Source organism: Xenopus laevis, chromosome 9_10L (genome assembly GCF_017654675.1).
Source record: "Xenopus laevis strain J_2021 chromosome 9_10L, Xenopus_laevis_v10.1, whole genome shotgun sequence".
NCBI lineage: Eukaryota > Metazoa > Chordata > Amphibia > Anura > Pipidae > Xenopus > Xenopus laevis.
The window spans coordinates 87,821,611-87,847,220 of NC_054387.1; the positions used below are offsets into that span (position 1 = coordinate 87,821,611).

General features: G+C 40.0%; 1 protein-coding gene across 1 annotated transcript in view; it reads right to left on the reverse strand.

Annotated features, from left to right (window-relative positions):
• Positions 1-319: 319 nt before the first annotated feature.
• The window catches only part of map3k13.L (mitogen-activated protein kinase kinase kinase 13 L homeolog), a 41,364-nt gene continuing 16,073 nt past the window's right edge, over positions 320-25,610 (reverse strand). Inside the window, 12 exon segments of the mRNA NM_001172189.1 lie at positions 320-760; positions 2,065-2,430; positions 3,157-3,928; positions 4,009-4,146; positions 4,808-4,924; positions 5,563-5,672; positions 7,890-7,998; positions 8,674-8,832; positions 10,222-10,380; positions 10,660-10,851; positions 13,755-13,938; positions 18,278-18,831. Of these exon segments, the coding sequence (NP_001165660.1) occupies positions 659-760; positions 2,065-2,430; positions 3,157-3,928; positions 4,009-4,146; positions 4,808-4,924; positions 5,563-5,672; positions 7,890-7,998; positions 8,674-8,832; positions 10,222-10,380; positions 10,660-10,851; positions 13,755-13,938; positions 18,278-18,755 (2,886 nt within the window). The 5' untranslated portion in view covers positions 18,756-18,831 and the 3' untranslated portion in view covers positions 320-658.

A 25,610-nucleotide genomic window follows, 5' to 3' on the forward strand; every position in this document is an offset into this window, starting at 1 on the left:
ATGGAAGAACAGGAAGTGGCCATGTTATTTAGCCACTTGTAACCCACGTTCAAAACTTTGTTCTATTTGTCATCTCTGACTTTGCAAAGAGAAATAATAAATCCTATTATTGAAACTAGGCTACAATTTGGAGAAAAAAATCATCATTTGGTCCAAAATAAACAGCAGCAAGTCTATCAAGAATGTGTTTATCAGTCAGCTGTCTTTTCCTTTGTTCCCTCTAAGATTCTTTTATGTGGTGCTTTCATCTAGTTTATGCTATTCACTGGTTCATCTTCCTGACATTATAAAGGGTCCAAACTCAAAAAGAATAAATATGGACTTTTACAGTATTTCTATATTTCATGAAAATATTTATCCCTGCCATCTTTTGAAATGCTTCCTCTGAAGCTAGTTAATTTTGGGGAAATTTTCCCACAAGTCTTTGGGCCCCCATTATTGCAGATACTGTTAGCCCTATTCCTGCCAGAGGGTGGAGGACCAACAATGTATTGCTTTGCAACGCCTTGCTGTCCCTCATCCAGCAGTGGGGGGCTAAAAGAAAGGGCTACAAAAGAAGATCTAGAGTAAATGCTAAATTGTGGTGAACATCATAAGAAGAGGCCTGGGTAAGAAGAATAACAGGAAAATAGAATACTGTTCCAGGACTGTTGGCTTCTCACCAGGTGGATGAATTTACTGGGTTGTTGGTTAGTACAGTTGCATCAGAGCATTCTCCTTCAGAAGAGTCACAGTCTGACTCTGCAAAGTTCCCCGCATTCTGCAACGAGAAGTAAGAAAATGAAAGAAACTGATTGCATTAAAGGGGTTGTTCACCTTTGAATTAACTTTTAGTATGATGTAGCGATATTCTGAAGCAATTTGCAAATGGTTTTTTATTATTTGTGTTTTTTTTTTATTCAGGAACTCTCCAGTTTTCAGTTTCAACAAACTGGTTGCTTAGGGTAGGGCCATAAGTACCATAAAAAACAAGAATTGATTTGAATAAGAGATTGGACTATGAATACAAGAGGCCCCAATAGAATCATGAGTAATAAAAGTAGCAATAACCATAAATGTGTATCCTTACAGAAAAAAAAAGCTGAAACGTTGCTTAAAATTAGTTATTGCTGTAGGTACACAATACATAAAGACTTGTTTATTAATGAATTTGGCCATGTCTGCACATGTTATTTGCTAGAAAAAATAGAATAGTATCAGAAAGAGGTTCAATTAACCGCAGCACCTTGGACAGTGAGTCAAGTATTTATTACATGTAATATTTAGTTACCTGCAGTAAATCTACATTAAGACTGGCAACAAAATATCCCTGTTTTCCTTTCCATCGGCAGTAATGTGAATTGTTATTAGGAAAACCTACGAATCGCAAAGTCGCCTGAAGTTTCCACTAGAGACTTCAGGTTATTTGGAAAGTAGAAGCAGTGATGTGAATTGCCAGTGGGAAACTTAGGGCAGTTTAGTTGCCTGTAGTAGTGCAGATTGACCCTGGATGACAAAATGATTTATGTGCACTGTAGCTTTCCATACTGCAGCAATTTCTGGGAAGAAGCTTTTTAATCTTTTAAGTAGTTTTACATCCCAGATTTTAATCATTAGGAGTAATAAAATGTCTGTTTTATGTTGTTTATCTGTCCATATATACGCATATCTAAATTACTCTTCAATACTCAATGGTGTGGCTACACATTTTTTTTGCAAGGGCTCTATTTTTTCCAGCAATGGTTTCATAGCAATGGTTGTGTATGTAATTCAAGGTTTGTCTGTATGTCATGTCTGTTTTAGTAGTCACTATTGGTTCTTTGCACACTTGCTATGTGATGACTCACTTCCCATTCCTGTATTAACTGTGTTTCACCCCCTGTAGTTTAGGACAAGCCTATATATTACAGTGCAATGGCAGCAGTAGCAGGCTGGGAGCTAAGCTAGGGCAGTAACAAGGAAAACTCAGGAACAGTGTGACCGATTTATATTTTACAAATCTATGGAGAAACTATTTATGTATGCTAATTTCTAGTATTTTACTAAAAGCAAAAGCAAAAACTAGCCTTTGAGCATTTTCCTTACCTCATAGTTGTGTTCCTCAGTGCACAATTTGCCAAGAGACATCTGAGTTTTTACGCGTCTCACTGCACACTCCTTATCTGACAGCCCATCTGACTGCATGGAGATCTCAATGGGAATCTCTGGAGTCTGGGACAGATCATCCAACTTGTCACCATGCCAGACCTTGCCACCCCCAGCCACATCATCAGGGCTGTTAGAGTGGTCACTGGTGTTTCCTTCCTCCCCATCAGACACAGAGAAATTTTCAGAACTGAATGTCGAATATGACTGGCATTTACTCATGCCTCGAGGAGGTCTATGTCTCCTGGGGAATTCCACCTCACTGTCCACCTCCCCTTCTTCTTCTTCGGATGATTCATCCCCATTCTGTGGATTGATAAATACATTTAGATTGTAAGGTCTACGGGGCAGGGATCTCTTCCCACTGTCTCTCTTACCACATGGCACTTAAGCTCTATATACTATATATTTATTTTATTATGTTACTTGTCCCCCTGTGTGTGCTTTTATATATTGTACAATGTAAATATTGTACAGCGCTGAGGGTGCTTAAAGCACTTTACAAATAAACTTATACATACAAACAACAGTATTGACTACTTAACTGTGCATAATCTGTTTCGGGTAGCAGTCCCTGTTTAAGGAGTAACCAATAACAGGGTTCTCTCTATAAGTAGCAATGCTATGGGATGTTTCTTTAATTCAGTAGAATGAAAATACCTTTTTTTCTACTTTATTTCCTCATTTATCTACTGCAAACTTATTATTGGATATGGATAGAAATTTCCCTCTTAATAGTGTAGGTAACCTCAAATCTGAAGAATAACAGGTAAATTACAAAACAATAATAATCCAATGTTTAGGCCTGTCCCCTCTCTATCTGAATTGTAAAACATGGTGAGACTCAGTGCTGTCCCAGAGCAAACATACTGCACATAAGCTACTGCATGATATTGATGTTTAGATATTCTTATTTTAAATGATATAACTAGGAAACTGCCTTTTCCGGTTGGAGAGGGCTTAATAAAATGTCACTGATCACTATAATAGTGGTCTCAGTAATGCTAAATTAGCTAAATTCAAAGGATTTACCTTTCGCAGAGTACGTATCCTACGTGGTAGTGCTGGGGGGGTGGGAACAGTCAAAGCACTGACACCAATTGCAGCCTTGAAACTACTAAATTGCTCTCCTCCAGATTCCAGTTTCTCATTGTTCTCCTGTACTAGATTGTGTCTCGGAGATTCTGGAGGGTCTCCACCTGATGTCCTGTACTCAGCAGTCACCACATTTGTACTGTCCCAATTCCCAGTGTCAGTATCTTGCTGAACAGCCTCAGTACATCCTGGGCAGCGGTTGTAAGGATCCTGCTGACAGTATTCATATTCCCTTTCAGGCTGGATGTGACTATCGGCCTCAAGTGTGCTAGAGAGAAGGTCTGGGCTGGAACCAGACATACGCCTCTGAGCATGGCTGCTTAGCGGACTCCTTAGTGCCGCTGCTGGACCAAAGTAACGCAAGTTGTTGGCGCAGTTGGCAATGTTCTGCCCATGAACATTTAGAGTTTGGTGGAATGTTGGCATGACTTGAGACGTTTCATGGTAAGGGCTACAGGAAGTGACTGGAGGGGAAGCTAGAGTCTGGTGCTGAGAGGACTGTTGGGAAAGTGCTGGAGATTCCAGGTGTTTCAGCACACCAATAAAATCAGCATGACTGCCTTTGCTGTTAACTCGGCGGTGACGTGGTTTGCTTCGGTAGCGGTTCTTTCCTCCTCCTGAAGATGTTTTTGGACTCCCAGAAATGGGGGATGCACTGGCAGCACTCCCTTCTGCACTAACAATGCCATCAGATTTCAGAAGGTCAGGCCTGGCCATAAAAACAGTCCAAGTTATAGTTTGGTTATCATACAGTTATCATACACAGTAACCAATATTTAAGCCACTTACCGTTTTGTCTGAGATGGTATCCTTGAGGGAGGCCCTTTTTTTTTGATAAGCTTCTCAACAGAGTTGGGATGAACAATGGGTCGGACAGGATGTCTTTTGTAAGTCCCTGGATATTTCTTCTCTACAACTTGCTCCCGCCTAACAGAACAGCATGATACATGTTATCTATTTACAGGTGTATTCCACCTAAAGCATTTTAGCAGATTTCTGCAGACATTGGAAACCTGCTTCTTTCCAGTTACTGCTGAACTGATTATTTTAGTTGGAGGGTGCTGCCATACCCATAGCCTGTTTGGTCAATTAAAATGTCCCTGATATGTCAAAAATCAATTCACTGATTTTACAAGAAATGCTATGTTCTTAGACATAATACAAAGGTAAATATCCTTCTTTGCAGAAACAAGTAATTATTTTACCAATATTAATAGGTTTTATAACTATTTTCAGCCACAGGCATCTAGATGGTAGTAAATTCTTCATTCCTATTTAATCTCCTAGAAATTTACTCTCCTAAAAACATCTAGCTGAAACCCTGCCAGTTTGCTTGGAAAAGGTTTGCAGGCAGTGTTTAAGGACAAACAGTGTTAGGATTTATGGTTAACAGAAGACCATCCAAAACTAATTTAAAAACCAAAACATACTGTATACTCAGTTTGTGAAATTCTACATGGTTGTAAGAATATGTGCAGAGTTACCAGATTTACTTTATCAGACAGAACAATTTCTGATATATAGAATTTATGGGTCTAGAAACTAATGTGATATAACTGTATGCCTGTGTTTAACTGTATGCACATACCTGATTAGCTCCTTTTCTCGCACCTCTAGCTGCAGCATGATGGCACTCAGCTCCATGTAGAGGTTGTTGGCTCTCTCCAGTTTGCGCTCATAATGTTCACGGATATCTAGTGCATGCCTGTTAAAGACAGAAAACTTCAGGGTTTTATCACAGAGAGTAGTGTAACATTAACAGGTATAGCCGGTGACCTGCATGCTTTAATACAAATTTAGGCTGGACAAAGGAACTGAGCGGCTTACAAAGAGCCATTAAACCACAAAGTGACTTGCCAGTAGAGGTTATACTACAAAAACATGTTTTACATCTGCCTCAAAAGATCATGTCATTACAATAACTGATTTATCATCTGAGCCCAAGGACACCTCTTATCAATAGCTGCTGTTAAACAAGTTAGTTATTCTGGAATATCAGTCTGCTCCGATGACACAGTGTACACAATATATTCTACATGTGCTCTTCCAGTGACACACTGACTGTTGTAGCTTACTATCCGCTTGATCACTGCATTTTGGGGGAGCATCTAAATTTGTTGAGAGTGACCTTAGTGTCAGAGGAAAGAACTGGTGAGAGGGATTACAATGCAACAGAACCCATGATCTGAGCACACTATAGCTGTGGGGCCTACTATATTGTAGTTAAATCATGGTTCATGAACCTATTTTAATGTCTGGGGTGAGGCATCTATTCATGGTGGAAAATCATCTTGCTGCTATCAGCCATATCCATTGCCTGCATGACCTGAGCTAAGAACACACCTGAGCTCCTCTCTGCGTCTGCGAATTAACTCTTCATCCAGGCGATGAATGCAGGTCCCTTCACTCTTGATCTTCTCAAAATGCTTCTTTACTTCTTCTCTCCACTCAGCCTGAGGAAGGGCAGACATGATAAGTCATAAAAAAATATCTGTGTCTCCTTTTCATTCTACTTTTCGCTCACTTCAGTCGCATCTACTAACAACTGTAAATATAATCATGATCTCTAAAAGGAACACACGCTCTATGCATAACTGCCTCAAGTTATATTACAGGGTAATTTTTAGACATTTTGCCTGAAAAGCTTTCTTAGTACAGGTATAGCCAACAAACATGAGTTCAACAACATTCCCATAGCCCTTTATGACAATTTCCTGAAAGCAAGCGTCTGTTAATTTTCACAGACGGCCATCTTAGGAGTACTGGCCCTCAATGTTTGGGTTATTAAAAAACTCAACAAGCAGTGGGTCAGATTGTCCAGTTTTCTTTACCGATAATTTTAGTTGCATGCTCCTCCTAGTTGCATTTTGCAGAATCAGGTAAAAATGTTAATATTTAAAGGTTATTAGTTGGGTTCAAAATATATAAATGCACAAAATCAACTTGAAATACCACAAGGAAAAGCAGTTAGTAAAGAAAAGTGATACTGATATTTTAAAACACTGTAACAAAAGAGTTTCAGCTTTTATTGAGCCACAGTTCCCATGATCCATCAGACTAAGGAAGCTGTCAGATGGTGTGGAAGCTGTAATGCAGTAGCTGAACTGTTACAAGTTGGACATTGTGACCGCATTGTGGCTAGATCTGTATGTTATTTCTGTTTTATAATGAATATTGGCTTACCCTGTCAATTTACTCTTAAATGACCACTTAGCAAATGTAATACACTCCATGTAATGTGGAACATTATTTACATAATTTGCATTTCTGTCACAAGAGGAAGATTTGGCAGGAAACAGGCAGATAAATGGTTTGTTTAAGCACTGAACTAGATCAAATGACAAAGTATATGGCTGTGGGCTATGGCTCATATACACAGTTGCATCTCTAAACTTTACATTCAGATATTTGACCAACACCCTTGTGTCATTCAGCCCACAGCCACAGTCTGCATGTAGCCCAGTAATTTCAAACACTTTTGTTTCAAGCTCTACTTTTGGCTCATCATTTGGTCAATTCCCCACTTAGCATAGCATAGCCTATGCATGCATCAGAAAGGTGCACATCATATGTTGTCTTTTTTTTACCATTTATTATCTCTGCTGCCGATCCATGCTTAAATGGGCAAGTTTAGGAAGCATTTCTACACCTGGTCAGTGAATGATAGGCAACACGTTCTGCCTGGCATGTGCTTTCACAGAGACAAATCCTTTGGCAGACAGTGCCTATATGAGTATACAGATTTCCAATAATGGATTTATTACTATATCAAAGGGGGTGCAAAGTTTTATAATTAGCTTTTACAATTACCCCTCAGATCTGCAGGATTTTTTCTTCTTTCCTATTGTTTATAGAAGTTGTACCCCATAACCATCTTCACAATACAATGAATTTTAGCAAGAAAGTGATCCCACTCACTACTTATAATTTTGGCTACTGCATTTTCATAGAGGTATTACGTATCCCATTCTTCCACAATTCTTACTATTGGAAACACACACACGCACACATGAAAGGTGTTAAATGAGGGTTAAATGTAATGACTGTTTAGTAAAGCAAAGCGGACAAAGCAGTGTTTTAAAGTAACCCAGCATTTAAAAGCCCATTAAAGTGTTCTTAAAAAAGAACTTAACAACACAAGAGGAGAATAATACACTCAACAACACGTTAGCTATTATGGGTGCCATGCGAGGAGAAAAATTAGATATTTCTAGCACTTGTTGGAAATTTCATGTTAAGCTTGCATTATTTTTAAAGCTGACTGCCTGTGCTAATTTACCCTTGTAATCTGATTTACTTTCACCTATTCTGAACTGCAAATCCCTGTCAGGACTAAGCTGCTTTCATAACACAATGTAAGAGTTGGCTAACTTTATATAACAGAGTAATAGTAAGAGCGCTAGGTCTAGATCCTAGGTCTTTCCTAATAACAATTACCCATAATTGCAAGAATAACTTTTCCAAATGTAGATTCTTAAATTATCTATCCTTTGTTGACAGTTTCTATTAATATTTGCAATATTACTGTGCTCTTTTTCTGCCATACCATCTCCAGGATTCCTGGCAACAGTTACGCGTATCTGTATGATTACATTAGTTACAGACCTTGCTGCCTTGCCTTTGCTGCGATTTGCTGCAAAAGGGCTCCTTTTAGAAAGTGGAAATCTTACCTGAGATTTAAAATATGTCTCCTGTGGGGTCCCCAGGACATCAGCAGAAGCGATATCTAGGTGCATAAGAATTTGTCTGAAAGATGGGCGGTTTCGTGGTTTGCTGTGCCTGTGAAACAATTATAGCACGTTAGCAATCTATGACCTGCTTATTAGCCAGAATGCTTGGGACTTGGGGTTTTATGGATAAGACCTTAAGTCAGCTAAAAATTATTTAAACATTAAATAAATCCAAAAAAAAATGTTTTGCTACAAGTATAGATTCTAGCATCTTAATTCATTCCAACTTGCATTGGATTAAGCTGGCCATAGACGCAACAGACTGTGTGTGGATCATCCTAAAATTTTACATGCCATGGTGATTGTTGTTTAATCGATCAGACAAGTTAGGAGATTTCTGATGGCCTAATCACAAACAGGGTTAGGGAGCACCACCAGATTTCTGATGGCCAACAATAACATCTTTGCAAGTATTGCCTATCTGACGATATCATTTGGTGACTATCACTACTATTTGTTGGACGTAACTTTCTTACAATTGCTGTCTGTCAATTAATGGCCAGAACATCATCTGATTTGTTCTTTGTACTACTTTATTTAATCTGAATGGTTAGTGGTAGATCGGGTCATTGCAACGAACGATCGTGTCTGACATAAGGATATATCTGCATGTCTATGGCCAGCTTTATGGTTACAAGTACCTCTGTAATTGCATTTTTCACCAGCCTTTCTAAAAAATATTAATTTGTATTTTGTGATACTGGTCATATGTTAAGTTCCTTACCAAGTCTGCTTCATGAGAATTTTAAAGCCATCTGGGCAAGTAGAAGGTACAGGAAGATGAAGGCTATTGCTACCTACTCCCCAGATAATAGCAGAAGAATCAACATCTTTGTAGGGAATTTCTCCAGTCAATAGCTCCCACAGTAAGACGCCAAACGACCTGCAAAACCATAATTATAAGGTTATTCTTCATTATTCATCAATAGACTTGTGTAGGTTTTTGGGGAATAGCTTTTGGACAATATCAATATCTGAAAACAATTTCTACTTCCTTGTTTAAAATGTCCCTAAACAATTCTTAGGAATATCATTGCTACACCTCATGTTACATAAGGAGGTATAGGGATATTAGTTGAATAATGACTGACAAGCAGTTTTAATATATGTAAATGAAAAATTTCATGGATGCTGGAACCTTTTAGTTTCTCCTCTGAATTTCTCTCATATGTTAGAACATTAACCCAAAATGGAGGTAGTTTGGCTATACCCTCTGAATCTCAGGCCCTGCCTACATCTATCCATAGTCATATTATGTCCCCTGTAAATCCATGCATAAGCTGGCCTTTCAGCATGCCTAATAGTATTAGCAGTTCCAACTATGAATAACCTGGTATTCTCTGGGTAAACACCTGTAAAGCAACATCACACAAACATGCAATTGCTATGTTTTACCCACTGCAATTTACATTAATGCTGAAATGACGGTATTTTTAGGCACTTTGTCTCCAGGGGTAGAGGAAGTAATGGCACATGGGGCCACCAGAGCGATAACGCTCCCCGTGTTCAATCACCAAAAGGTCTGGCTAAGAGTATATCTTGGGGGTTATTTATTAAGGTTTGAGTTGTGCTTTCCATGACAATTCAAGTTTTCAAGGTTATTTTTTGGTTTTATTTATTTTTTTATACCCAGACCTTGGAAATAGTTCATATACAAAAATACACCATCTAAAACCTGTCGAGGTTTATGTAGGAATCAATTGCAGAGGACCCTTGAACCATTTGAAGATGTTTATAGACTTCATGATGTTCAAGTTTTTTTCAGAGGGTTTTGCCAGAAAACTCAAATAATTTGAGTGATTCGAGGTTTTTCCAGCTGACTTTTCGGGTTTCGGTACTCGAACTTGCAAAATCAAGTTTTTTTCATTAAAGTGTTTTCTTAAATTACAAACCATTCGATTTGTGAGTTCGTTCAAGTATAAAAAACTCTAACATTCGACCTTTGATAATTAACCCCCGTAGTGTTGCAAATGCCTGGAGTTAGAACTTCCATTGCAGTACTATCGTCATTTGTAATCCATAGCTAACAATTAGAAATTATATTTGCCTGGTCTAGTAAAAGTAAGATTAGAGATGGAAATAGCTGGTGACTGGGGAGTCATGTTGCATTACACTATCACCTTAATTAACACTCCAGATTAAAACAGTATTATACAAATAGAATTTTCTATCACACAATACTCAATAACACAATAATCTGTTGCAGTATGTCACTAGCAGTTTGCATTATTGATGGTTACTCTTCCCCTGTCCCACTAAAAAACAGACTGACCAGATGTCCACTTTTTCGGAGACAGGTTCATTGCGGATGACTTCAGGTGCCATCCAAGCCACGGTGCCAGCAAAGGACATCTTGGTACTTTTGTCACTGAGCTCCTTCGAAGTGCCGAAGTCTGAGATTTTCACAGTGTCTGTGTGGGTGACTAGGACACTGCAAAGGGAAAGCCATATGGAAAATGTAATTTAATTTGTGAGTTAACTTTACACTTTTTGGAAACAGCTACATTTACGACAATTCACTGCAAAAAAGACAAAAGCAGACCACCATTGTTAAATGTGGCAAACATATTTATAGTAATGTTAGCCAAAATTTAGTTGACTGATTTCATATTCAAATGTTCCTCCATGGTTTAGATGTTTTACAATGCATGATATGGTTTGCACAAACAATCACCACTAACACTGGCCACAAAAGAAAGCTGCTACTTACTTGGGTGATTTAAGGTCACGGTGGATGATCTTGTGCAGGTGGAGGTAATTCATGCCACTAGCAATACCATTTGACCAGTCCACCAGCAATCTAGGGCTGACTTTGCGCCCAGCCCTGAGTACCTCATAAAGCTGCCCATGGGCACAGTATTCCATGATAAGGCAGTAACAGGGTGCCTGTGTACAAACGCCTCTGTGGAAAGTGAAAAAAATTAACATTATTCCTTATACACATCTAATTTATTGAGAAAATTATAAATGACACTATAGTTGTACACGAGAATTACAGGAGACTGTTCCAACAATTACTTTACCAGTAAGTGCCCAGGACTGTGCTGGAAGGCCACTATGGTTTCACATATCAAGAAGCTTATTTGAATAAGTACTGATTACACCATTAGCTTTTTTATGGTTAGCTGCAACCTGGTAAGCTTATGAGACCTTAGTGAGAAGGCTAAATATCAGATGGCTATTATTATAAGTCAATGCCACATAAATCCATCCTGAGCTAAGGGTGGTGGCAGACAGGAAGATTAGTCGCCATGTGACAAATCTTCACTACTGCGGGCGACTAATCTCCCCAAAATGCCTTCCTGCTGGCAAGAATAGGACTCGCCGGCGGGATGGCTTTCGAATTGCTTAGGATTTCCAAAATCACCAGACGTTTCCTCGTTTCTGTCGGGAAGGCGTTTCAGGGAGATAAGTCGACTCTGCCACCAAAACATATGTTTTAATTAGCAAATTCATTTAGAACTTTTAGTTACAAAATTTAAGCCAGTCCATATGTTAACTGATCAAGTGGGCAGTTTACTGACCTGTGAATGGGGCCAATTATATGCACTTGGCAAATGAGCCCAAATGTCTTTTGATATCTATAAATATATAAATCTATACCTAAGAGGTCTGCCGTATTGCTTAGCATTGTGGTGACAATATTCTATGTATAATTCTTTGCATGTTAAATAGCACCATTGTGTTATAATGAAAAGTGCAAAGTGAAAACATTGTATGACTTGGCTCTATTTATAATGGCAGTGACGCAAAGTGCCAAAATCCACTTCATGTCTGCACCCAGACTGACGCAGTGTTTCTGGGTGCTATTTCTCAGCCTGCATTTATACACAGGCTGTGAAACAGTGCAGTGTGGCAGTAGCCTAAAGGCTGATATTCTCCCTTTTTATCTAGGGTCAATGAATACTTGTTTCCCCACAAAACAAATATCACTAAACAGCAGTTACCAAGAATGAAGGTGTTCCTTTGTCTGCATTATTTTTATGTGCGGTTTAAAGATTTCTAAAATAAAACTTGCCAATCTGTAATCTTGCTTTATACTGTAATTTTCTAAAATCTGAGGTTGGCTGAGACAATTTCATTTTATTTTTAAATGCCATCTTAACCCCCCTGTGAAAGCAAAGCAGCTTCTTTACAAAGGGCAAAATGTAAGACTATAATACAGCATGTTCATTTTATAGCAGAGCCATAGAAGGGACAGAGGTTCTCTGCATAACACCCTACGGTGTTTTTAAACTTTGCTAATTTTGCCAGTCTTCCTTACCTTGCATGAACCCAGGACGTGTCATTTGTTGTTTACTGTAAAAGCCACACAAGGCTGACAGAGCAAGGAGTAAGGGAGAGAATGGAGAGAGATGTGGGAAGGAAAGTGAGTGGGGAGACAGCTAGTGTGGGATCAGACAGACATAAAGGATGGAGTGGAGCTTTCGAATCTGCAGCCCCCCCAACAGTTGTTAGACTATAGTACCCAGAATCCTCTGCATATGATGGTCACTCACATGATGGTCATCTCTCGGATACAGAAAAATGTTAGCAAACATTTAAGGTTTATCTTTAAAGCAAAGGAGAAAAAAAGGTGCTTTGCAGAATAGGTGATTTGAATTTGAACCCTGGCATCCATACTTCTATGAAGGTGTTACATGGCACAGCTTACATTTTTGGACTTTTCCCAAGGAGCCCCTGGCTGTCTGCAAGCTTACTTATCGATACTAACAGACCTTCTACTGTGTTATAGTCTTTAATAAAGAAAGTGGATGTTGTCTAGTAGAATAGAAAGGTATTATTGTAGGAGTGATCTTCACCGGGTCAATAATGGCACTGTTTTATCATAGCCTGCACTGGAAATACCAAAATAATACGCCAGCACAAGTTTTCTCCTGCACTGAACACAATTCTGCAGGAAAAATTAGGGTATAGTTTCTATGGAAATATAAAACCACATAGCATTGGCTGGGTCTGCTCCTGCACTGACAGACTAAGATCGGAAAGTCAGGTTGGCAGAACAGTCAGGTCAAGGAACTTAAAGTAATAATCACTTATAAAAGCAGAACTATCAGCAAAAAAATGATCAACGTGACCTATATGTAACTTTTAATGTAGATTGATATTTTGAAAATTTTTGTTTAGTGTCAGTATCACTTTAACTAGCATTTTAAAAGCAACAGGTCAAAGCTATAGTGCTTCATGCAAAAAGACGTAAATTGTTTAAAATAAAAGATTGGTTTGGCTAAAATGGCCTTCATTACTCCAAACCCTCAAGAGGCATCACCTTCTGAAGGAATGCTAAGGCCAGCAAACAGAACGCAACAGATGGTACCTATACAAATGTAGTTATATGCTTATAAAGGGTAGGAGCATGGAGTTATTCTTGCTACAGTACTATACTGTTTTTGCCATGACCAATCACATTCAATTACCCAAGCCTCAAAAACATTTGTATGGTAACATAAAGGAAGTTTTAAAGAAGTGATGAGAATGATGGTTGTTGAGTATAAGGAAGCATCTGCATGCACAGACAGAAATGTTAGCGAGGGAGCCTTTTAAATGACTACTTTACACTGCTCTTTCATATATTTATACAAAGACAACTGAATAATAAAAAGTAATAGTGGTCCTGAAAGACTAAATATTTTTGACTGAAATGTTGAGGGTGATTTTATTTGCTATTAATTATAGAAAAGCAGCAACAGCCGGTGGCTTAATCATGTGGATCCCTGTTGGAAAGGCATGTTACAGAATCAGTAAGTACCAACTCCCAGGAACTTGACAACATAGACAAGTTGAAAGTGTGTTCCATTTTCTTACTTAAAAGCAATGATGTTGGGGTGCTTTAATTTTCGAAGGTGCTTGATGTCGGTTTCTTTCTGTTCCCTCACTTTTTTGATAGCTACTTCCTCCCCTCTGAACTTGCCAAGGAACACAGCTCCTTGTGCCCCACTTCCCAGCCACTGCAACTCGGAAATCTCTTCAAAGGGTACTTCCCATGTCTCTGAGAGTAAAAAAGAGAAAGTACAAAAAGGATTAGAATATGGCAACTTGAGTTCAATCATTTTTAACTATGATACATGAGCAATAATGTCCAGAGCCATTTCATATTATTGGGCATGCCCATTCTTAATCATTGTTAGATATACCCCCCCTCTGATATTACAAGGAGTGGCATTCCCATTTCTCAAAACAGTTATTATCCTCTAGTCTCATGTATTTGGAAGTTGCAGGGCTTGACATCAGCCAATAGGAGGGGCAGAAGAGCAGAAAAAGGTTGCCATGAAAGCTGGCAGTGATCTTAACATTCTGTATGTTATATTCTGAAACTAAACCCCAAATGCAGTCAATGGTATGAATGTGCACTGAATGTTTCGTGTGATTGATCATTGCTGGGCATGGCTTGTACGACATCACCAGTTTGCTCACCAATACTCACCACACTTATTTCAGGTTGTTCAGTATCACATTCCAACTAATCAGAAGTTAACAATCATAATTCTGCTTTGCTTGAAAAAATATAATTGCTGCTTGGTTGCTCTGGGTTACCCTTTGCATCAAATTTCCATCATAAAACCACAACCCTAGTTATTTGGTGCACACGTTACACAATCATAATGACATTGTGTCATGCAGAGAAGTGAGCTTTTGAGGAATGCATAACTGTTGTGGCACATTCAAGATTTCCATTTGTGATCATGAAGTTGGTATTCTATAGAACACACTATCTACTATTTGATTCCAAGGGGCAAGGAGAAAAGGCAACTATTCCAAGGTTATTACAAGCTGACACGTTTATTTTTATTTGTGAAACACAAAATAAAATGGCAATGGTAATAAACTAAATTTGAGCAGATTTGGATTGGGGTTTACTATTGCTTTGAAGCAGGCCCTTTTGTTGTCACTGGCCTATATACCCCACGAAGACTGAAGAAATTGAAGCAAAATGACAGCACCAGCAGACAATAAGGACACAACTGACTGATTCATCCCTCTGGGGACAGTTTCATGCATGGCTCTTTTGCCATTTTATTTTGTGTTTCACAAATAAACAGAGTCTCTACAAGATTTACTGACTGAGCTCTAGCTGTTACCTAACAATGACTCATTGACACTATTTTGAAGCTGCTGCCATGGTGAAGTATCCTCATTTTGATTCATAACCTAATATTTTTAGAATAACTGTATTTGGTGTAATGGAATAACTAGAAAGCAAAAGAACCACAAAAGGGGGTTTCGGGCAATAGCACTTCAACAGTACTGCAGCACAGGGGACAATTTTGGGAACTTGGATCTCAAAATCACAGTTTGCAAGCGACAAAATCAGGTGATTTTAATAGCAAGCAATAGTATATGGTGAGGCTTCAGTGGATTTGCCATCACCACCTAAAAATAAGGTTCACAAAATCTCCCCTTGTGCTCTTGCCCTACCTAAAATATTAAGATAACAGCACAGCCAGAGCCAAATGGGAAGAGTATCCCGACTCCTTTGGTATATGAGTAAAACAGATCTTGTAGGTCCTGCTTTGAAACATATCACTTGTTATTGATAACTAGCATGCTACATAGTTGAGCCAGTAGAGGTCACTGTTTTACTGCATTTATAGATGTAAGATGGAACTAGTTCTAGGAACAGCAGCCACTCCTAGAAATATTGACATAAATAGGGCCTGCTCAAGCAGAATAACTTGAGCCATTTAAAGAAGTAACTGGAAGATAGAAAAACAGCTAAGCACTACATTCTGTAGGAAAGACCTAAGGATGGTTACCAAATTAGATGTATCAAATCAGGGTACAGGTGAGTGAAGAAGTTCACGGGGGGGGGGGGAAGAAAGTAAATGTATAGATTGCTTATACACAGGGTCTGTTTTCAATTTAAAGACAATGGCAATCAAACTAGTTTATGGGCCAGTATCTCACCTCTATTCCACAAGCAGCTTGATTTTTTGAATAAGAAGCTATTGTTGCTGGCCATACCTGTAGCAATTTACAGTGTCAGAAATAAATTACTTTGTTTACACCATATTTGAAGTGCCAATTGTGTACACAGAAATGCTGCCAGTACTAAGTAAATATCTGGGTCACAGATGTGCAATGTATCTTATTTGCTGGCATCCTAACATATAAGCAGCTCACTATTCTCTGTCTTTAGTTTAAAGATTTTACAGTACACAATATCCCTTGGGCTTAAAAGACAGGCAAACAAATATCAATTGTTTTGAAGCACAGATCTGGCCATTGATTCTGAATAGGAGACACATTTAAAGGGAACTAAATTAAGAAATGTTTTGTTTTGAGTTTTGTCTGTATTTGTACACCATTTTTCAGCATATATTCAGGCAGTATCTGCAGATATAATACTATGTGTGAATTGCTTTGGATTTCCAAGTCGCCCAAAGATGCCCCACGAGGAAACTTTAGGTGACTTCGGAAATCCTATATTCTTGCCGGCAGGAAGGCATTTCGGGGAGATTAGTCACCCAAAGTACAGGCCGACTAATCTCTCCTTCTGCCACCATCCTAAACATTGTCAGAGTGTTAGCAGAAAATAACTGCTGCAGCCTCGTGAAACAGGAACTGATTGGGCCGGAACTAGGAGTAGGCAGAAGAGGCACCTGCCTAGGGCGCAATCTTAAGGGGACGCTTGGCAGGTACCTATTAAGCGTATTGCCGCCTACCCCTATTCCGTCTTCGCTATTCCCCTGCTCTCCCCTCCGCTCAGTCACCTCCTCCCCGTCACCCCTCCCTCCTTCTCCCGTCACCCCTCCTTCCTCCCCTATCCATCACTCCAATCCCCTCCCTCCTACTCCCTGTCACCTCCTCCCCTTGCCTTCCCTCACCTCCCTCCTGCTCTCTCCGTCACGCTCCTCCCTCCCCTCTGCTTCTGCGCATGCGTGTGTTCATTTAGATACGCACGCGTTTGCGTGTGCACATGCTCTCAGGCACACACGCACAGGGGGTAGGGGGCTGGCCAGGCGACTAATCTCCCCGAATCTACCCGTATGCCCTGACCCTTACAGGAATTAAGAGCAAATAAAAACAACAGTATCAGGAGAAAGTGTAACTCAAATGAAAATAAGAAACCCTGATTCCCAAATGTGAGAAAACATTAATATCTGTGGTGCATATAGGTGTGGAAATATGCCACACCAATTTTCTTTATCCATACACCCATTCTGTAGAGATGAGAATGAAAGTAAATGGTAATATTCAATAAGACGCCCCCACACTGTTGACATACACTGTGCCCTTGCCAGTAGAAGATCAGTTGTTTTGTTCCCTCTGTCTCCCACTCCCACCTTATCTTCCACATGACCATCTGACATGGACACAGACTGCCACACAAGCTCCTCACTCATTAGCAGACAATGGGAACACTAATCTCTGCCCTTCTGCTCTATACAAAAGGCAGTGGTGGTGGTGGGGGAGCAAGTTAACCATCTGCTGCTGCACATGGATAAGGCAGACTGAGATTCTCCACTAGAGACTGATCACCCAGAAAGCTAGAATTATACAATTCTCACTCATACAATTGATAGCTTGAATTAGGACAGATGCAGAGAAGGGAAATAAGGAAATTGTTAGCTGGAGCCATATGATAGTACTGTATTATCTGTGTTTGCTCTGTTTACAGCTGGTGAGAGTAAGACTGCATGTCAATAATATGAAAAGTAAAGGATACATAAGGCTGATAGCACAAGGCACAGGAGGCAATCCCCTATGTGGTAACTAATTCAGTTTTACTGAGGCATAGTCTTAACAAAATGTTAGCAAACAAAGGGGAAGTATACCTTTTTCTCAAATAAGATAAGTTGCACAGATCTCCATTTCAAATGAAGGTTTTACAACTCCTAGAAGATTCTCGTGTGCTGGTTCTGCCTCCAGAATGGATCACCACAAGTGAAATTTTGAAGTCCACTACCGATCACTACCGTTTGCTTCAGAAACACTAATATTGTTTATATAAGTAAGCTGCTGTGTGGCTATGGGGACAGCCATTCGAAGGAGAAAAGGCTCAGGTTACACAGCAGAAAGCAGATAAGCTTTGTAGAACATAATGTTGTTATCTGTTATCCATTATTTAACCTGTGTCATATAGCTGTTTTTCAATTCTTGCCATTGCTACACAGCAGCTTGTTTATATGAACTATAGTAGTGTTTCTGAAGCAAACGGAGCAGTTTTACCAGTTCAGGGCAACAATGCATGATATTTTCATAACGTTAAAAAACTCATTTTTGGTGTTACTGTTCTGTTAACAGCTGTGCTTTCCAGCAACAGATACTGCTCTTGTTGCAGTTAAATAAGTCCTTACCTTTAAGCAATTTCATTTTGACTTTCTTACCTTGCTGCTGAAGCTTGTAATCCGTTGAATAAGCCTTTCCTATGATATTCCACACAGGTCTCAAACAACCAAAAAGCCCCTCTAAGAAACCACTGTTCCCACTCCCAGAATGGCCGAAATGTATTCTAATGTCCTCATTTCCACTGTAGCTGCCTCCATCTCCAGAGTGACTGCTGCCCTGAGGTGCTGTATTTTCTGGTTCATCTTGGTCTCTCAACTGAAGTACACTATTCTCAAACTGGTCTCTGGAGTCTTCACTGATAGAGGTCAGGACAGTGGCAGTAACTGGGCTGTTAGCATTATCCAGGGAATCACACTTATCAGGGGTCTCTTTAATCTCGTGATGGCCAATGGTGGTACAGTCGCCATAATTCACCCTGTAGTCTTTATCTTCCCGTAAGGTATCAACAATGAGGTTGGGAGAAGATGACCAGCTCAGGGGCTCGAGCGGGCTTGCCATGGTATCATTCAGGTGCATGGGGTTGCCAGTCCTAAGACTCTACTGCCTTGATGGAATTTTTTCTATTTTTTCCTGGATTGTAGGGCATTTGGACCTAAAGGAGAATAAGATACAATATTATCGATCACATCTTATAATAAATAGCATACATACACACTGGCTTAGAAGTTTGAACTTCATGGAAGCCACAATGAACATGCACTACAATTAATCAGTCCCTTAGCCTTTTCATTGTTTAGCACAACCCCAGTATAAATGATATCTATGTATTAGGGTAGAACTACACGTTACTAAACGTTTTCCAACAAACTGCGACAAAACTCATGCGACAAAAATAAGGTAAGTGAATGCATTGTTGGATGGTGTCGCAGCGTTGATCTGATGCGACATGACTGTCGGATGCAGACGCAGCATGCAGCATCTGCATCCGACAGTCGTGTCAAGTTGGATCAACGCTGCGACTTCATCAGACATTTCTATTTTTTACCTTATTTTTGTCGCATGGGATTTGACGCATGCGTTTTGTCGCAGCGTGTCGGATCACGCCGAAAACGTTCATGTAGTTCTACCCTTAGGTCTGGCCACACACAGGTCACCAGTATTCCTTATTCGTGGCCAACCTGGCCCACATTCAGTTTTGTCACATATTGTACAATTTGACTATGGTGAAATTGCACTGCTCTCAAAGATTTATCCATGGCCAATTGATTTTTACATAGAAGGGCAGCGATATGCTATTCTAGTTCAGTTGAAACACCATGCACACATAGAATGGGAAATAATGGTCTGACATTCTGTTTTGACAGATCAGTGCTGGTGCAATGACTTTATCAAGTTAAAATGTTCATACAAATTGCAGGGAAATTAACTTTGAACAGAATAATAATAATAATTTTGGCCTAATTGTGTATTTATCCAGCTGGCCAGCCATTAATCTCAATCTCTTCCCCCTGAATTCGCTCATGTATTGTTGTGGTCGAGACCACTTGTGGCACTTACAGAGGCCTTATTATTATCTGATCACTATTTCTCCTTGCTCTGGGAAGTAGAGAAGAACTGAATAGTTCCCTATAACTGCCAGGGGTGCTAAAACTTGTATTGAGGTTTAATAACAGCAAAATAATTAAAGGTAGGTTTTCTATACTACATTATTTCATCAGTTGTTGAATTTCGCTATAAAAATGTCTAAAATGCTAAGTGGAGAGTGGGGAAGCCTTTGGACATGTGCTCTCATCAATAAATAAAAGCAGCATTTGAATATAGAGTGGGCAGTCTGTGTAAATCAGTCGCTGCCTACCCCGATGTTCACATTTAGTAGAATGGAGTGTGCGGTAATTAACAGAGCATGACTTATCAGAGCAAAAGCTTCACTGACAGCTGCCTACCATAGCCTATCCTGGGGTAGAATAAACCCATTCAACTCGAAGTTCATTGGAGATGTTCATCAGGTCTGTCACTGTGTTAAAAAAGTCCTACTTAATTCCTGGAGACTGGTGATATCAGAAAAAGAAAGCACTTATCTAAAAATGTCTGATTTGTAAAACTATAAAATGATTCTATATACATACTGATGCACTTATTATATATCTCACTATGGTTCTGGTTCATGTGTGTACACAGCCGATACAATACCCTTGCGGCGTGCACTCAATGGATCAGTAGACAGCAATGTTTTTTAGATGAAATGTTTGTAATACTTACATTTGCCTATGAGTACGCAAGGGATCACACAAAACATGTTAGGATGATTGTCCGGTAAATTAAATTGTTTTTACTTCACCGCTGTCTATTGATCCATTGAGTGCACACTGCAAGGGTATCATATCAGTTGTGAAAGCCTCCCAAAGCTGCGGATTGGGGGCATTGCACCCGGGCCAGAGACCAGGAGTGGTGAGTGACTTGTATACCATTAATGCATATTCAATGTAGTAAATTAAAGGAGAAGGAAAGGCTTGGTGCACTTGGGGGTGCCAAATGTTAGGCACCCCCAAATAATTGTATTGACTTACCTGAAACCCCAGGTCGGTGCTCCCCCAGCCGGTACTTCACTGGCCCGGGGGTTATACCAGTGGGCACCATGGAACGATCCACTTCCATCTTCAAATTTCCCGGGGCAAACACATGCGCAGTTGAACGAAATAGCCGAATTTTTAGTTAAAGTTCGGCTTTTCCTTCTACTGCGCATGCGCAGCTGCGTGAAGACAGAGGAAGACGGAAGAAGATGGCTCACTGGTATAACCCCGTGCCGGTGAAGTTTTCTGCTGATAGGAGCACCAGCACGGGGTTTCAGGTAAGTCAGTACAATCACTTGGGGGTTCCTAAGATTTGGCACTTCCATATGCACCAAGCCTTTCTTTCTCCTTTAAGCGACAACAGGACCTGGGCATTTGCACCCGGACCCACTCAGCAAAAGGGTGAGCGCTGCAGGAATTAAGCTTGCATGTTATTAATGAATATATTTAGGTGGTAGGATTAGAGCGCATCAGTGTGTTGTGTGATTTCATTTGTGTACACCACAGAACTCAGCACAGAGAGAAATACACAGTAGATAACAAGAGGGCATATTTTCAGGACAGCCTTTACATTACATGGATCTGTCAGTGGATAAGGTTATCTAGCCGAGAAGTTTTAGTCATGGCTGTGCTGGCATTTGCTTTCTGACCAGGTGCTTCATTATTGTGTAAATATATTTACACTCAAACAGCTTAAGGAGCAGCCAAATCAAACAGCATGTGACAGTGTAAAGACTGTAGGAAGCTAAAGGGCTGTTGTTTCAAATGGACTAAATGTGTTGAACATCTATCTTAGGTGCTGCAGGACAGAGTGTAACACGTCATTTGTTGTGATTGGCAGGGCTAGTTTATCTATGTGACACCGGTCTACAAAGGTCCCTATGTGGTCCAATCTATACAAGTCCCCATGTGATCTGGCTTTTTATTCAATAGCCAGAACAAACTGATTTTTCTTACTACCAGTGATGTAACTACAATACAGCAGATCACATGGCAGACCACATGGCAGTCCATATACTTGGATCCAAGATGCCAGTTGTTTCCTACATGGCAGTACCTTGAAGGAAAATGGCAAATTGGGATTTATTCAGGAATTAGCTCACTATACCACCAGTTCAGCATTGATAAGTTTTCTATACTAGTACGAATAACAGATTGACTGGTCCTCAGGCCAATAGGCCAATAATCCTTAAAGCCATCCCTGCACGTGTTCAGTTCAATAGGAGCATCTGTTCATCAATAAGGCAGGAGTGTGTGTGGCCAAAAAAAATAAAATTGCATTTCCATAACCCCACATATGGCTTGCTTAATGGTGGCATATGTTTATCAACATGGCATGTGTCATAGAGTGCGACCAAGACTGGCAATACATGAAAAACTCATGAAAACCTTTGTGTGTTACTTGTTTCGGTTCTGAAATTTATATTTTTAAGTGAATACATACCATGTTGCTAACCCCTAGTGCAGGATAATATTCTAAGTTTCTACAACCAATCACATGGTAAAAAGCAGGCACTTCCTACAACATCCCATCCTGACGTACACAATATCAATAAATTTCAGCCTCAATGAAAGCCAAAGCAGAAATAACTGCAAAAGTATGACATGTTTTGGGTAACACACCCCTTTATCAGGTGTGTGCTTCCAGCAGGATGTTTCCACTAATATAAAATCCATTATTATATGGCAGGGTTGATTTAACCTGAAAGATAACACGGATAAAACTAGGAATGAAACCAAATCCAGGATTCAGTTCAGGATTTGGCCTTTTTCAGCATAATTCAGTCCATGGCCAAACTGAATCTTTAAATCGTGTAACTTGTCATCACACGAACATGGAAATTTCTATCTTTTTTTTCTTGAGCGTTACATGTGGTTCTACTAAACCCTTCCTTGCCATAATTTCCATATACAAATGCAAATTAGGGCACATGCAATTAGGCAGTTTCCAAAAAAATATCTATATTTCATGAACCTGCTAAAATTGCCCCCTGGTATTAAGGGTTAACAATTATTAATCATGTCTTCTGCTACTGCCAATCAACCTTGAACATCTATTTATATATAGACATAAATGCTAAGTACCTAGCACACTGTGTAATAATTTTTAGATAAATTTAGGTATATACCATACATAAAGGCTATTTAACCTGCGGTCTCCCATCTGTAGCTAAACTGCAAGTTCCAGAATCCTACTGAAAACCTAAACCTGCTGGGGCTCTGAATGTTACAGTTCCACCAAGACTGAAGATTAATATGTGTGAAATGCAAAGCGCAGATTTATAAAGTTGACTAAAGAGTTAGTATACACCCCTCATCACAACTTTAACTGTGTAAATGTGTAGCTGTGTAATGAAGTGTAGCATTTGATGTAAAGCTGTGTAAAAAAAACTGCTGTAAAGTCACATTGCTTTTTATTCAACAATACCATATCTGCCTAAACTTGTCCAATTAACTTTAATCTGAGGTGAAGTACAATTTTGTGCAGAAAATCCACATCCACACCTTTATAAATGCCCCACCTTGATAAATTACTATACTTGCTCCTCTGCCCCCCCGAGCATCAGCCCCGTATGGCATTAGCCTTATACAAAGGAAGCTGTACATCAGGACAGGGATGGAGAGGCAGATCAATTCTTATGAGGTGACAAAACACGGTATTTACCAAGCTACTGGCAGGGTTTTATCTAGAGTTGCAACAAGAAAAGCCATTTAAAACAGTCGTGTTTACAAACCCAGACTCATTTTTGAAATGCATCCACAAGAAAAGACTGTGAGGTGAATAGCAGGAAATATTCGATTCTCTGTTGGCTTTTGTTTCTAATGTTTACCTGCTGTCCAGGTGATACTTTCTGTTTGTGTGTTAACATTCCCCTTCTCGTTTATCAGCCGGATCCAGGCCTGGCATTTATGGAAAGAGGACAAACAAAAATGTGTGCCAACAGCTGGGCGAACGCAATGCTGGCAGCAAGATGCAATAGAGAATCCCTCATATGAGGTTTAGAGTACCTCTGGTAAATCAATGAATCTTATCTTTCAGGTCCCCCTCTAATACAGTACATATAAGGTAGACATACACAGTCTGATCATACACAATATCTAACTAAACAGCCCTGTGGCTGAATGGATGTATACTGTAAGATGGACTATACATGTTTGGCCGCTGGGATGAGTGGTAAAACGTGTTCAAGACTACTCATGAAGTCAGTGGCGTAACTACCGGGGGAGCAGGCAGGGGCGCTCCACCAATGAGGCGAGTTGAGACACCCGCCTCAGGCGGCAGCGCCCCCCTGGTTGCCAGGGGCGGCAAAAATGCCGCTCCTGGTAACTAAGAGCCGAATTTCCGGTTTTCAAACCGGAACTTCGGCTCTTCTAGAGAGAGAGCACTATTGCGCTCTCTGCACTAAGCGTCGCGGACCGCCCCTGCCCTCTCCGGCGCTGTAAAGGTTAGTGCCGTGGGGAGGGGTGGGGGCGGCGAAAGAAGGCCGCCTCAGGCGGCATAAAAGCAAGAATCGCCCCTGGCACCCCCTCAGGGCCCCCCGGCAACTCATGCGCCACGATTTCCGGGTGTACGGAGGGGGGCGGGGGGCCCATCAGCGCGTCCCGCGCCAGGGCCTGTCCCCCTCTAGTTACGTCACTACATGAAGTCCAATTGCTTTAGACTTACCTCTACTATATACATTTATATTATTTTTTGGAGTTTCAGATGGTGTTTATGTACCTTTCTACATAAGTCCAATTGAATAAGGTCATATCAAAAAGGGGTGTATATTTAATTGTTTAGTCTCAGATGCATATTCATCAAGAATCATAAACGAGCTGCAAAATTGGAGGCCCACTATTGGAATGAGGTCCTCCTAGGGATATTTCTGCCCCCCTGGCTTGTCAATTGCCCCACAGACCTCATCATGTATCACCATTGTTATATAAGCCGACCATCAATCATGTTATCATGGCAATCATAATCGGTTCAGGGTTGTTGGATGTTGGCTTGTGCATCTCAGCCTTCAATAATGCCACATATTTGCAATTGCGCTGACATATTAGACCTTCATATTCATAACACAATTCTGTATATTATGCTACTCATGGGCAGGTTGAACTCTTATAAATGCAGGATCCATCAAACACAGTAAAGGTGTAATGATTAAGACTTGGAACCTATCTAAGACATTAAGGTGTTACCAATGACTTGTGATTTCGGTATCCAAATATTATCTTATAAATTTGCAGCCAAAGGGGATCTTCAATGTTAGTTTAATCTTTGCAGTATCCTCCATGACAAAATGGGTATTCAGTTTAAGTTGAAAGTAAATGGAGGAAGTGAGCTAGTAACTACATTATATACTGAAGAACAACCTGTTTCATTTGTTGCATCAGATCATTTTATCTGCAGACAAATCTATTTATCTATTTATGCACTCCACAGTTAGAAGGGTAAGATGAATATGAAGACAACAACAAAGTACATGCTTAAAATCAACATTGTATACTGTTTAATAATACAAAGCAACATTTATCTAATGCTGCTACAGTATATGTGACCTTTCCGCTATATGTGACCTCATTAAAACCATAGGCTGACTGAGCTCCCATTGGGCTTATCACCTGCTGCAGTTAATCCAGTCACTGTTCCTTCCACTGCTCATGCAGTACTGAGGAGTATGTAGGCACAAACCATATGAAGAGTGGATTGGCAAACACTGTGATTTATACCATGTAACCCACTTAAAGGGCCTCAACTTACAATACATATAGGGAGGAGTTCTCTGCCATCAGAAATCTTGGGACCCCATATTACTAAATTGGCAGGGGCCTATCCCCAGGGTATGGGGACTCTTAGCCCACTATCTGCCAAGGC